This window comes from Haplochromis burtoni, unplaced genomic scaffold, assembly GCF_018398535.1.
Source record: "Haplochromis burtoni strain Fernald_Lab_line unplaced genomic scaffold, NCSU_Asbu1 Contig_195, whole genome shotgun sequence".
NCBI classification, from domain to species: domain Eukaryota; kingdom Metazoa; phylum Chordata; class Actinopteri; order Cichliformes; family Cichlidae; genus Haplochromis; species Haplochromis burtoni.
In genome coordinates this window covers 229,633-241,764 of record NW_024582556.1, presented here as the reverse complement: position 1 = coordinate 241,764, position 12,132 = coordinate 229,633, and the positions used below count along the sequence as shown (strand labels likewise).

General features: G+C 37.7%; 1 protein-coding gene across 3 annotated transcripts in view; it reads left to right on the top strand.

Moving 5' to 3' along the window:
* LOC102296512 (protocadherin-9) overlaps positions 1–8,218 on the top strand; it is a 190,431-nt gene extending 182,213 nt beyond the window's left edge. For 2 of the 3 annotated variants that reach the window (XM_042226089.1, XM_014337805.2), the window contains one exon: positions 4,432–8,218. In XM_042226089.1, the coding sequence (XP_042082023.1) occupies positions 4,432–4,802 (371 nt within the window). In that variant the 3' untranslated portion in view covers positions 4,803–8,218. The remainder of the gene's footprint in view (positions 1–4,431) is intronic. The other variant, XM_005935285.3, reaches the window with a different exon arrangement.
* The last annotated feature ends 3,914 nt before the right edge of the window (positions 8,219–12,132 follow it).

Genomic DNA, 12,132 nt, shown 5'->3' with positions numbered 1-12,132 from the left:
CTCGCGCTGAGCTTTGCCCCGGTCTTTATTTTATACTTCTGTGTGTGTGTGTGTGTGTGTGTGTGTGTGTGTGTGTGTGTGTGTGTGCAAGCACAGGGAGGAATTTGACTTCCTGAGCACAGTAACCATGAGCAACACACTATGCAGAGATAAAGTAGAAATAAATAATGTGAAAACAATTTTGTATGAATGAAAGGAACATTAATTTACATATACTCTATACTCCTTATTTATGCAGTAGAGCCATGTACTTGTGAAATCAGCTGAATTAAAAAGCTTAAAAAAGCTTAGGGTATTTTGGTTTTGTTTCCAAATGACACGTTTTGTCTGTATTTAAAAAAAAAACATGAACAAAAACGCAATAATGTTAGGCAGGAGATTCGGAAAACAATTCTGTTTCTCTATCTGTTTGTTCATAACATCAGTATATTAAAAGAACTTCTCTGTGACTTAGGAAAGCTATGTTTATAGCTAAACTTTAGCTAAGGTACAAAAGAGACACTGAGGTGTATTTTCTCTACAATTACTTCGCAAGTCACAAAAGGAATTCATACTCCGTCTGTTGATGTTGTGATGTTATGGTTTGCTGGTGTTTTTCGTCCGTCCAGCGCTCTTCAGGATTCAGTAGGAGTAACAAGATGTTATTTGACATCCTCTGGAGTATTCCCATTCACCAGTGACAGGTTTTTTATTACACGTTTGGCATGTGCAGCCATGTTATTATGCAAGAATGTTTAAATAAATTACAATCCAAATAGGAAACTGGGTTTCATGAATTATATGGTCCATCACCAGCCCACTCCGAATTGTATTACATGACATGAGATGTAACTCTGAGAACAGAGTTGGGAAGTCAGAAGGTAATGAGGCAAAAAGGGAAGCTTTTCTTCGGAACAAGATAACCAGGAAAAGTTAGCAGCTAATAAGTGCTGGTAGTCAATGTTATCCAGTTCGGTAATTGAGCCCAATCAACAGGTAAGATTAAAATAAAGAGCAATGAAAGGAAAATAAATTATTTTAAAAAATGCATAATTAACTACGTGTGCATATTGATTATGGATATGGAAACTGTGACTAGTCCAGCAAAAAAAAAGGACATGACAAAAAGTATTAAAAAAATATAAAGAAAAATAATAATGCTGGCTAAAATGAGGGTTTTGTTCTTAATAAATGGGTTTCACCCACTCTAAGAGGAGGCATTCTCTTGCAGTGTCAAAAAGTCTTCTCCAGGGCAACGTGGACTAATGGGATAAAATTCCTGCTCTTACAGTGTACTTTCAATTAAACAGACTCACATATTTCTGCACACTTAAGAACAGGGCTCCGTTCGCATGCGTGCATCAATGGGGAGCCAGTAAAGAAGGATTGCTGGTGTTTTGGTTTTGTTTGAAATTGGTCTGCTGAGTCTGAGTTTTAAATACTCTCCATTTCTTTCATTTTTGGAAGTGTGGAGTCGGGCTCCTGGAGAGTGATATACCACAGAACTTTTATTAAGCTGGTAATAGCGAAGTGATATCCTGGAGTTGTTGCTGAAGTTTAAATATGTTGCTTTACTAACAGTGCCTCAGATAAATGTTTTAAAAAAAAAGACTAAAAACCTGAAGGGACAGTGTTCTGATAATCCTGTCATATGTTTTATTGGATTGATTTATTTTGCAATGTATGGTCATGTTACTGTATTTTCCATAGCATCTCTTGGGGTACAGTGGAATGTGGACATTTCAATCTTTTATCCTTTATATTTAGGTATCCAATTTATTTTGACTTCCCTACTCATTTGCTTTCCCTGTATGGGAATTATAGGCCGGTATTATAAGACTCTTGTATATGAATAGATTTTGTAACCTATCAGCTCTATACCTCAAGTGGTCTTTTCAATCAGGCTTTGTCTCTGCATTTTCTCAAACAGCAGGTATACAGAGATTAACGGTGAAAATGGCTGATTCAAATTATCCTCTGCTGCCCACTGGGGCCACTGATTGTACCAATCTGCATGCAAATGGTCATGTTTATTACACCAGGGGAAAAGCAAAGCACAAAGTGTTCTTGATTAATCACTGGCTCTGCTTTGTTAAAAAAGGAATCAAAATTAAACAGGAAACATAGACATTACAGTCATTTGATCCTGCTGTAATCAATACACAAAGTCCAAATTCATCATATGTATATAGTCTAATTTACAACCTTGTGTTATTACATTATTATTTCTCAAGTGATTGCAAAGTTAGAAGAAATGCCATCAGAGACATAATGATTTTAATGTCGTCATTATTATCTTATTAAAAAAAGTAGATGCAAATGGGAGCCTTCTTTCTTGTTCATTTGTTCTCAACTGCACACCATGTACTGTATATGTACACGGCATTTTTCCTTCTTACCATCTCTCTTCCTTAAGAGTTCCCCAGATATCTACTCACTCATCTACAATTTCATTTGAGGAATTCATCTTGCCGTCTCCTGGGTACCATGTATTATTGCTCTCTGTGGTTCTTCATGCAACTATGATAATGTGTATCTTGGTTATACTCCTCATATGCCAATTATGGGTGCCTGTTATTGTGATGGACTCTACATTCACACAGAAGAGTGACTGACTCCTGCTTCTGCTTTCTTCACATCATTTTCCAGTATGTGCTGTAAAAGTCAGAAAGCAGTATTAAAGAAGCGAGGCTTAGTGGAGTATGAGAAAATGTTCCCATTTGGATCAGAAGACATGAATAATTATAGCAATAGGAAAAAATTGCTCTCCTCATGCAAAACAGTTTTATTTTTGCCCAAGATGAGCTTTATAAAAAGGTTTATAGGCCAAGCAGTGACTGTCATAAACAAACAATATGTGAATCTCCAAATATAAAAAATGTAAATGTCAATTTGTATGCTGTGTTGCATAATCCAAGACTATCATGTTAGATTACAGTTACCTCAACATCAATTTTGAAAATATGAAATCGCAATTTGAACTACAGACTCAATATTTTATATGAAGTGGGTGTTTTATGTATCAAAATCCCTTAAAAGTCAGTGCTAAACATACACACAATTGCATTTTAGCATTAACATTTACTAATTATTGTGTTGTTATTATATTGATCCATCTAGAAGTCTTTGACAGAGCTCACAAAAACAGTTTCAATATAAAAGTAGCTGCCTGTTGTAGTGAGTTTGGTTCTTAGACATTTCCAGTGTTTTTCAAAATTAATCCCAGAAGTAAAGTACAGCAAGGTTGCTTTCAATGCAAAATGTTTAACTGATCTTGAAATGTTTACGGCTGAATTTTCTGATCACATTGGTACAGGATAAAGGTTATGCAGACCTTAAAGGTCAGCAGACTAAAACAGTTAGGTGATGATGTTATTCTAAGCCAAAAGTGTTTGTTATGGATTCTCAGCAGACCTAGCACACTGTAAACATTGCAGCAAGGCTTTGACCATTCACTGATGCTGGCATTTGAATATTAAGTTAAACTTTAATTAGCAAAAAAGTTTTACCACTCTATACCATTTTCTGGTATATCTTTGTAACATAACTAATCTGAAATTGTATATATGTAAATGAAGAAGGAGAAAAACCAGTTCATGCCCAGGTTTGCAAAAAACAAAAAAGCAACCCCTTTTAGCTGATGCACCAGCCGATTAGCAGTTTGTGAAGCAAAGGGACAAATTAGGACAAATAGGTATAATTTTCTCTTTTAGGTGAAACAGAAAAAAACCCCATATGAATTAATTACCCACTAATGCTATACTATACAAACACAAACATGACTGCTTTGTTTTTCATTTTAAGAAAATAAAACTGATTCAAAGAAGGAGATTTATTCAAATGGGAGAATTCCATTACGTTTCATGCATTATGCATGTTTTCTATCAAATGAGATTTCAACAAATACCACCTGAAATATTTACTGTTTGATGGTGATGTATGTTCAGCCAAGGAGTAGCCAGATGGTGGCAGAGAGCTGGCAAGGAAAGATGATTTGTTGTGATGCAAATTGTCCTTCAACTTTCTTCCCCCCACCTCCCGGTTTAGGTGAAGTGAGGTAGGCTAATTTCCAGAAAATCATTTATAGTGGAGACAGCAACATGATTTACAATAAGGAATTAGTGAACTTCTATGCCTTTGAATAGCTTATAACATAACCGTTGGCTGACGTGTTTAAAAACCTGTTTAGATTAACAAATAAATAATAAAGACTATTAGAAACAATTTTAAATCTGCCAGACGGTGGCTTTCCTAAGATCTATAGCACTACCATGTCTCCCAGCTCCCCAAAGCAAATCTCCTTCTCTGTTACATTCCTAGCTTGTTTTCTGAATCACTAAAGTATGCGAAGTTCCCCCTCCCATATTCTGGGCTATTCTGGAGTGGAGAACCTTACGTTCAGCGAGAACAGCAAAATATATAACAACTCTCTTTCTGGTTCTTCTGTTTTAGATGGCCCCCTTGGACCACGCGGTCTAGTGGAAGCTACAGAGATGTGTACACAGGAGTGCCTTGTCCTGGGACATTCAGACAACTGCTGGATGCCGCCAACACTGGGAACATACCAACAGCCCAAGTCACCTGTAACCAGCTTCGGGTCTCAGAGGGAGTGGGGTCCCAAGGACAAACTGCTCAATGGACATACTCTGAGCAGAACCTGGAAAAATGAGAGTGGGCGGTCAGAGCATTTTGGTGACAGAAAGCAGTTTGGAAGTGGGGAGGGACACTTCACCAGCAGTGGCATGGCTGATATTCCACTGGTGAGTCTCAAGTCCTGCCAGCCAGCCTCTTGCCCAGACAGCCCAAAGGACCAGCAGCTATAAGAGGGACTTTCCTTCTGTGCTGTTAGATGTCCTTACATCTGGACACAGTGAACAGGCGGAGCAATCATCGGAGCTCCTCCCCATTTTATTTTTTCTCTCTTATTTCTGTTCTTCGCGCTTAAGTTGATGCTTCTGCAGTGTAAGAGCCACATTTACTATGGTGGTCACAAAATAGTGCTTATGCTGTGTTACCATGGCTCTAGAGGAAACTGTGTGTGTGATCCTCTATGGATTTCTTTAACATTCAGCAAGGTTTTTTTGTTGAGTGTGAATTGGACAAGTGCCACGGGGACGTGCATAAATTAAAAGAAATTAGAAGAAAGGAAAAAAAAACTACCATGGCTGACCAATATATACAATAATTTGTGGTGTGGTTGTTATTGAGTTGTTCAGGACTATATTTAATCGACACAATCAAAGAAAATGGAATTACACTTCAGAAAGTGTTGTTCTAACACTGTTTGTGAACACTTGTTTATTCTGTCATTGTCTCTGTGTTTGTAAATAAGACTTATTAACCACTATCATGTATCTGTAATATCCAAAGTGAATAGGACAGTTTTTGGCCGTTATCATTATAATGCCTTGTCATCAGAATTTGGGATTTTAGCTGGACTGAGCTCTATAATAAGGGAAAATGTACAACAACAAGACATTTATGTATTTCTTGGAAAAAATACTGTTGATTTAAGCAAATTTTCCATCTCGTAATATACCCAGTGTTGCCCATATTTCTTAATAATTTTCTTCAAGTAATGCAAAACCACAACCAAATCTTTTTTTCTATAAAAAACAAAAGAAAAACACAAACAAACAAAAAACAAAAAAGCAAAATGTTTTGTATGAAGGATGTCAGTGCTCAATATGTGCATTATAAAAATGAAAAGTTCTGAAAGCTCTCCATAAACCAGTTTTGAAGGTGTTCAGTACAAATTAAATAGCAATATATTTGTAAATGGCTAAATGTTTTATCTAATGTTGATCTTATTACTGTATAGATTTTATTCAAATTGTGATTTGACTGAGAAAAATCCCTCAGTAGTATCTGCAGTTTCCTGGCATATGTATATATCTGTATTATTTCCACACAAACTATTATTTTCCATACATAAGAAAACACAGGTTAAGATCACACTTTAATCACTGTGCCTTCATGATGTTTCTTCAAATACTGAATTGTGCTTATTTCAATGACAACATGTTGGCTACAAAGAATATTCTGTATGATAATCAAATGCCTTACGCATTGAATGTTTGCCAAATTTAGAGACATAATCACACACATGTTAAAGTACAAAATCAAGTAGATGATACTGAAGAAAAACACAAAGGCATGTGCAGATAATGGGTTAACCATGAGAGACCATTTTCTGTCATTCCACTGTCTGAAAAGGTTTGTTTTATTCCACAGCATGGAGGGCAAATTACACAATGGAAAAAGCATGCTAAAAGATATAGCTTTTAAAATTAACTTGATCATTTTTGTGTCATTTTACTTTGTTGGAATAGCGTTGATTTGTGCATTAAGGAGAGATTCAGTTTGTAAAGCACTTTCATATTTATGTCACAATATAATGAAGTTAAGTGGGATGGAGTGATTTGCTTATCGCAGTATGTTTGTCAGTTGTGAGGGTGTTTGACAACACAGATACTGAACAGTTAATCCTTGTTACTACTCTACAGGTATACAGCTACTGCAATAAATGTTTTAAGTACGTGTATGCTTAATTTGTGTGCAGGATAATCGCCTCAGCAGCTATGTGTGTGCTGTAAATGTATTCCCACTTAGGTCATTTTTCCTTAATAATTTAGTGTAAAAAAAGCAAGCCAGCCCCTTTATTTGAGAGCACAGTGCATTCATGAGGTACAATTTAGTTTTTCCTAATTTTTTTTTTTATTTCTTTGAACACAGCGAGATTCTTCCTGTTATCAGGTCCCATTTTCTGCTTAAAATATTTTACCTTAAAAAGGTGTCAAAACAGCCTTGATACGACTGATTCTTGAGTAATAATCCCTCTGCCCGTTGCTTTAGTTTGCATGTTGTGTCCTTACCATACACATAATGCTTCCTTAAAGCATTAATGTCAGGGTCACTGTGCGTCAAATTCTGAGGGAAGCAATCTAGGAAGGTCAAATTTCTGGAAGTGACTTGCCATGGAAATGAAGACGGCTTAAACATCCAAAGAACATGAAAAAAAAAAAACTCCCAGTAGTTTCTTTCAGTAACTTTTCTTTGGTTTTCAGCTTCACTATGTTTAGTAACAGTAAAGAACAGGTCTCTTTCTGGATTTTTTTTGTATCAAACCTGGTACATTTTTTGCTGCATATCCTTGATGTGACTCTCCAGCTCCACCATATTCCAAAGGGTGCTCTATTAGATTGAGATCTAGTGACAGTGCACTCACTCACATGTTCAAGCAACCAGTTTGATTTGTGCTTGTTACATGGAGCCTTTTTCTGCTGGAAGCAGCCATCAGATGAGTGTATTGTGGTCCTGAAGGAATGGACATACACCATTACACCGCCAATTTTAATTTCAGCTTGAGCATCAGAATGGGGATGAAAGTCAGTCACATGACGGCATGACAGGTAGCTCATGTAGCTTTGACCAAAGACTACAAATAAACAATGGCTGAAACCACCATACTATCACCAATCAGTTAGTCAAGTCCTGCTGTGAAGACTTAAACTCAGCATTTGTTATTGCCACCTTGGTGTCTTAAAACTTGATGTGATGAGTGACGAATCAACTGAAGGACTCTTTTGTCTTTTTGACTCGCTGTCTTTTTTACGTGTTTTAATGCTTTATATCCTGCTCTAATCTGAACAACCCCCTAAGAATAGTCAATGAGCCTCTCTGGGTTTTTATCATCACTATTCATCAGCATGTTTTAAAGCTCAGTTTGTAAAACCTTGCGATGTAACTACAGCCCGTTGCCTCACTGTTTGCCAGACAACAAATATTTGAACAGGTTAGAAAAGAATCACTCTGAGACTTACAAATCTTTGAATGGGTACATGGAGCTGAGGATCAGGAATTTTTCATAGAAAGTCATCCAAACCATGCAGCACTATATTAATGACTTACCTTGTGCTGGAGATTTCAGCATCTTTTTCCTGCCAGGCAATTGCATTTGGATCTGCCCATCAGGGCCCTCACATGAACTTTTATTGAGGGGAAAAAAGTTAGCGTTTGTCCTCCAGCTTCACTGTGCTAATGTGTTTATATTATCCTAACTGTAGCTTTGTAGCTAGCCACATAACACACCATGGTCGTGTCCAAATTCATGGGCTGCATCCTCCTGAGGTCGCATTTGTAGGCCTCAGGAGGATGCAGCGACGCGTCACAGAGACGCGATGGAGGCTGTCCAAATTTGTAGACTCCTCCGAATGCGGCCGACAAATGCGTCCTCCTTTTCCCCGAATTTCAAGGATGGGTCGGGTGTGTCCTTCGTGGCCCACCATATCCCAGAATTCATAGCACGGCCCAGCCAATTCCAGTTTTCAACAATGGCGGCCGCTACTAAGTTTTTAATATTACTCTTATTACTCTTTCTGGGTCAGAAAATAAAGTTTCAACTAATTTTCAGGCGAGAATGTGGGTGTGTAAACTTCAAATATCTGCTCGGCTTATCAAGATATTGCATATTTGCAAAAGTGCTCTGACGTTTTCGGAGACGTCTGCTACCCACCAGCTCGATAAGTAGCCGAGAGCTTGAGAGTCACTGGAGCCGCTGAGAACGGCACAACTCCCGGCACATCATTTTCAGATCACCGCGGACTTTCGCTACTTTAACCCTTTGCAGATGTGTTTGGGAGCATGCAAGTTGCTGCTACAGAGATGTAAACTTCATTTTTATCCCTTTTTGGATCAATGTTACAACAACATATTTATGGGGCATCCGTAAACGAGGAAACTCAGTCTGCATTTTACTGTAAATATATCTTGATTTTTTGTCACTGGAGTGGGAAAAACAGCGTAAGTGGTGAATGCATGATAACAACAGAATGTGCTTACTACTAGCGCCACTGTAAAATTAGGTGGCATATTTTCACACTGCTTAATTCATATCTAAAAGTTAATAACCTTTCTAAAACACAATCCACACTCCTTTTCAAGATATTGAGCCCTTAACAGCTTCTTGCAATGCTCTAAGCGAAAAAATAACATGAAATGATCATACCCTTTTAACACCACATTAAGAAGTGGTGATGTGTAATTGGTTCGAATTAGATCCGAGCAACATGGAAAACAAGAACCTTTTTTTCACCGTCTTGGGTATCAGTGTCAAGTTTCAAGTTCCATAACAGGTAAAATAATGAAGTTGTGGCCATTCGACTTGTTTTTAAGTGACAAGATTGCAGTATACACCTATAAGCTTACAATGATCAATAAATCAGGTTTGTAAAAACTCTGAGAAGATATTTTGTTATAATTTATCAATTATCAATCACCTAATAAAAAAAAATCATCAAACAACCACATGAGTCTCATCATGCGTTGAAACATGAACATGTCTGAGTTCATTTACAAATCGCATAGAGAATGAACATTCAATTAACAGTATACGGTAAGTTAAATGTATGTATATTCAATTTTTCTGGTGTCCTAAATGCATGCATAGGCTGTTCCTTTACACAAAATGTGCTTCAGTGAACGTATCATTACATGGTTTAATCATCAAAGTTTCCTCACAAAAAAACTTGCAGTTTGTTGTGCTCATCAAGTCAAAGCCAGTCAGATATAAATTTTCATACCTCTGGCCAGTAATGAAGGGCCGGGCAACCAGTGAAATTGGTGAAGTAATTATATTTTCTTTATTCTTTTAGGTTTCTCTTTTTCAGTGTAACCTCATTTGATATATTTATCAGTTGTTGCCCAATGGACCTGCTTAAATTCTTACTTGCCATGCTAGCTATCGACTGGTGCAAGAATAGTTTCTGAGAAGCTTCAAAGCTAATTGCCTTGGAAGTGTGAGGCGAACTAAATTAGTGTCACGCCACAACCAAGAAAAAAGGTTCCCAATCGCATTTGCTTTTTATATGGCTTTGAGAATATTTTTCAGACAGGGAAGTCTCTGTGCACAAAGTGGAACTGAGTGAATGTTCAGCAGGGAATCAGTCACAGAGAGAGCATGCACATCAGACAGACGAAGAGAACTCTCCATACGGATACAGTAGGCATAAGCAGCAGCATCTATATATTGTTAGAGGTAGCTTTTAGTATAATAAGAGCAGAAATCAAGCTCAGTTTTCTGAAACACTTAAATAAATTTCTTTTTTATGTAAATAGCATGGGAATATCTATTCTGAATTTTAAACAATCTAAAAGACCCTGTGGCCTTGTGAACCTCGTGAGTTAGCAGAGATTCCTGGATGGCTCATTTAAAAAAAGAGAGCTCTGCTGGAGACCAAGATCTAAAACTGGTTGCTGTGGAAATGTAAAAGTATCACATTTCTCTGTCAATTGTAGTGAAATGAAGGACAGTACTCCAAAGCTTTGGATCCCAAGCAGCCTTGTTTGGCAAGATAGGTCTCCCCTCTACTCATGCTTTAGATCAGGGGTAGGGAACTCGGGGCCTCAAGGGCCATTGTCCTTCAGGTTTTAGATATCACCCTAGGTCAACACATCTGAATTAAATGAAGAGTTCATTGCCAGGCCTTTGGAGAACTTCAAGACATGTTGAGGAGGTAATTTGCCATTTAAATCAGCTGTGTTGGATCAAGAACATATCTGCAGGACAGATTTTTTCCCCACCCCCACTTTAGCTACTTGTACTAAATACTTTATTTTCATAACATTAGGTTGACATGAGAGATTTGAATTTATCAAAGATAATTTCAAAAGTTTAAAACATTTTTTAAGCTTATTGTACAAAACATAACCATTGTTGGTTGTTTGCAAGAAAAGCTTAATTAATTCATAGCTGAACATTTGTTGAATTTTGTTTTATTCTGCCCTCACTGCTACACTGAGCACACCAGCACATGTTTGAAGAAAACATCATGCTGTCTCTCTATACTGGTATGGACTGGATAAAGTTTCCAAAGATTTCATCGCAATACGAAATGGCAGGTTTGTGCTATTAGCTATCAGTCATTAGGTAGAGGTGCGTACGTTCAAGGATATGCCTTCCCAGACCACCGAACAGGTCATGCTGAATGATGCTACATATCATATCATCCAGTATATCATTCTCCACAGCTTGTCCAGAACATTTCATGTCTGTCAAAGGTGCTAAAGGTGAACCTGCTCTCATCTGTGAAAGTGCCATTGGTGGACATACTAATTCTGGTGTTGTAAGGCAAATGCCAATAGGACTCCATGGTGGTGGGTATTTAGCACGGGGCCCACTGGAGACCCTCAGCCCATGCTCATGAAGTCTGTTTCTGATTGTTTGGAGACATTCTGGGCTGTGGCAGTGCAGTCCTGTAATTCTTTGCACAAAAGAGCAGATACTAGTTCTGCTTATGGGTTAACGATCTTTAACACCTCTGCCCAACTCCTAGAGCAACTGCCTGACTCCTGGAAATCTCGATGCTCTTCTGACTGTGCTGGAAGACAGAGCAAACCTTCTGGCAATGGCACATATTGATTCGCCATCCTGAAGGACTTTGACCACTTCTGCAACCTCTGTAGGGTCTACAAATATCATCATGCAACAATTAAGTCACTGATTCTAGCCAAATGCAAAACTAGGGAAATACAGTAAAAAAAGACAAGGAGAGGAAAACTGTCAGCGACCTCCATCTGTAGAACCATTTCTGTTTTGGGGGTTGTCTCGTTGTTGCCCCTGGTGTACCTGTTGTTTATTTCATTAACACCAAAGCAGCTAAACTGAAACAACCCCCAAACTCTGATAAAAAAGTCATCCTTAAATTTTTTTTTGAGCAGCGAGGAAAATAATAATTTGACCCCCTGCTGAATTTGTATTTTTGTTCACTTAGAAAGAAATGAAGAGTCTCACATTTTTATGGCAATTTGATTTTAATGGAGAGAGACAGCCAACAACCAAACATCTAGAAAAATACATAACATAAAAGTTATAAATTGATTTACAAGTTACTGAGTGAAATAAACAATCGTGGCTCCCACAGACTGACTTTGCGCCTAAGTGACACACAAATTACTATCAATTAATCATTTACAGATACTCTTAATTGTAACTCGTTCAGTTTGTTCTGGCCTTTAACACCGGTTGAAAGTGCACTACATAACTGTAGTGGGTTTTCTTGTATTATATGGAAATTTCTGAATACCTCCCAAAAGCTATCCGGTTGTTGAGTCTGACATCACTAGCCGTGTCTGGACCTAAACTCCGCTGCAGGT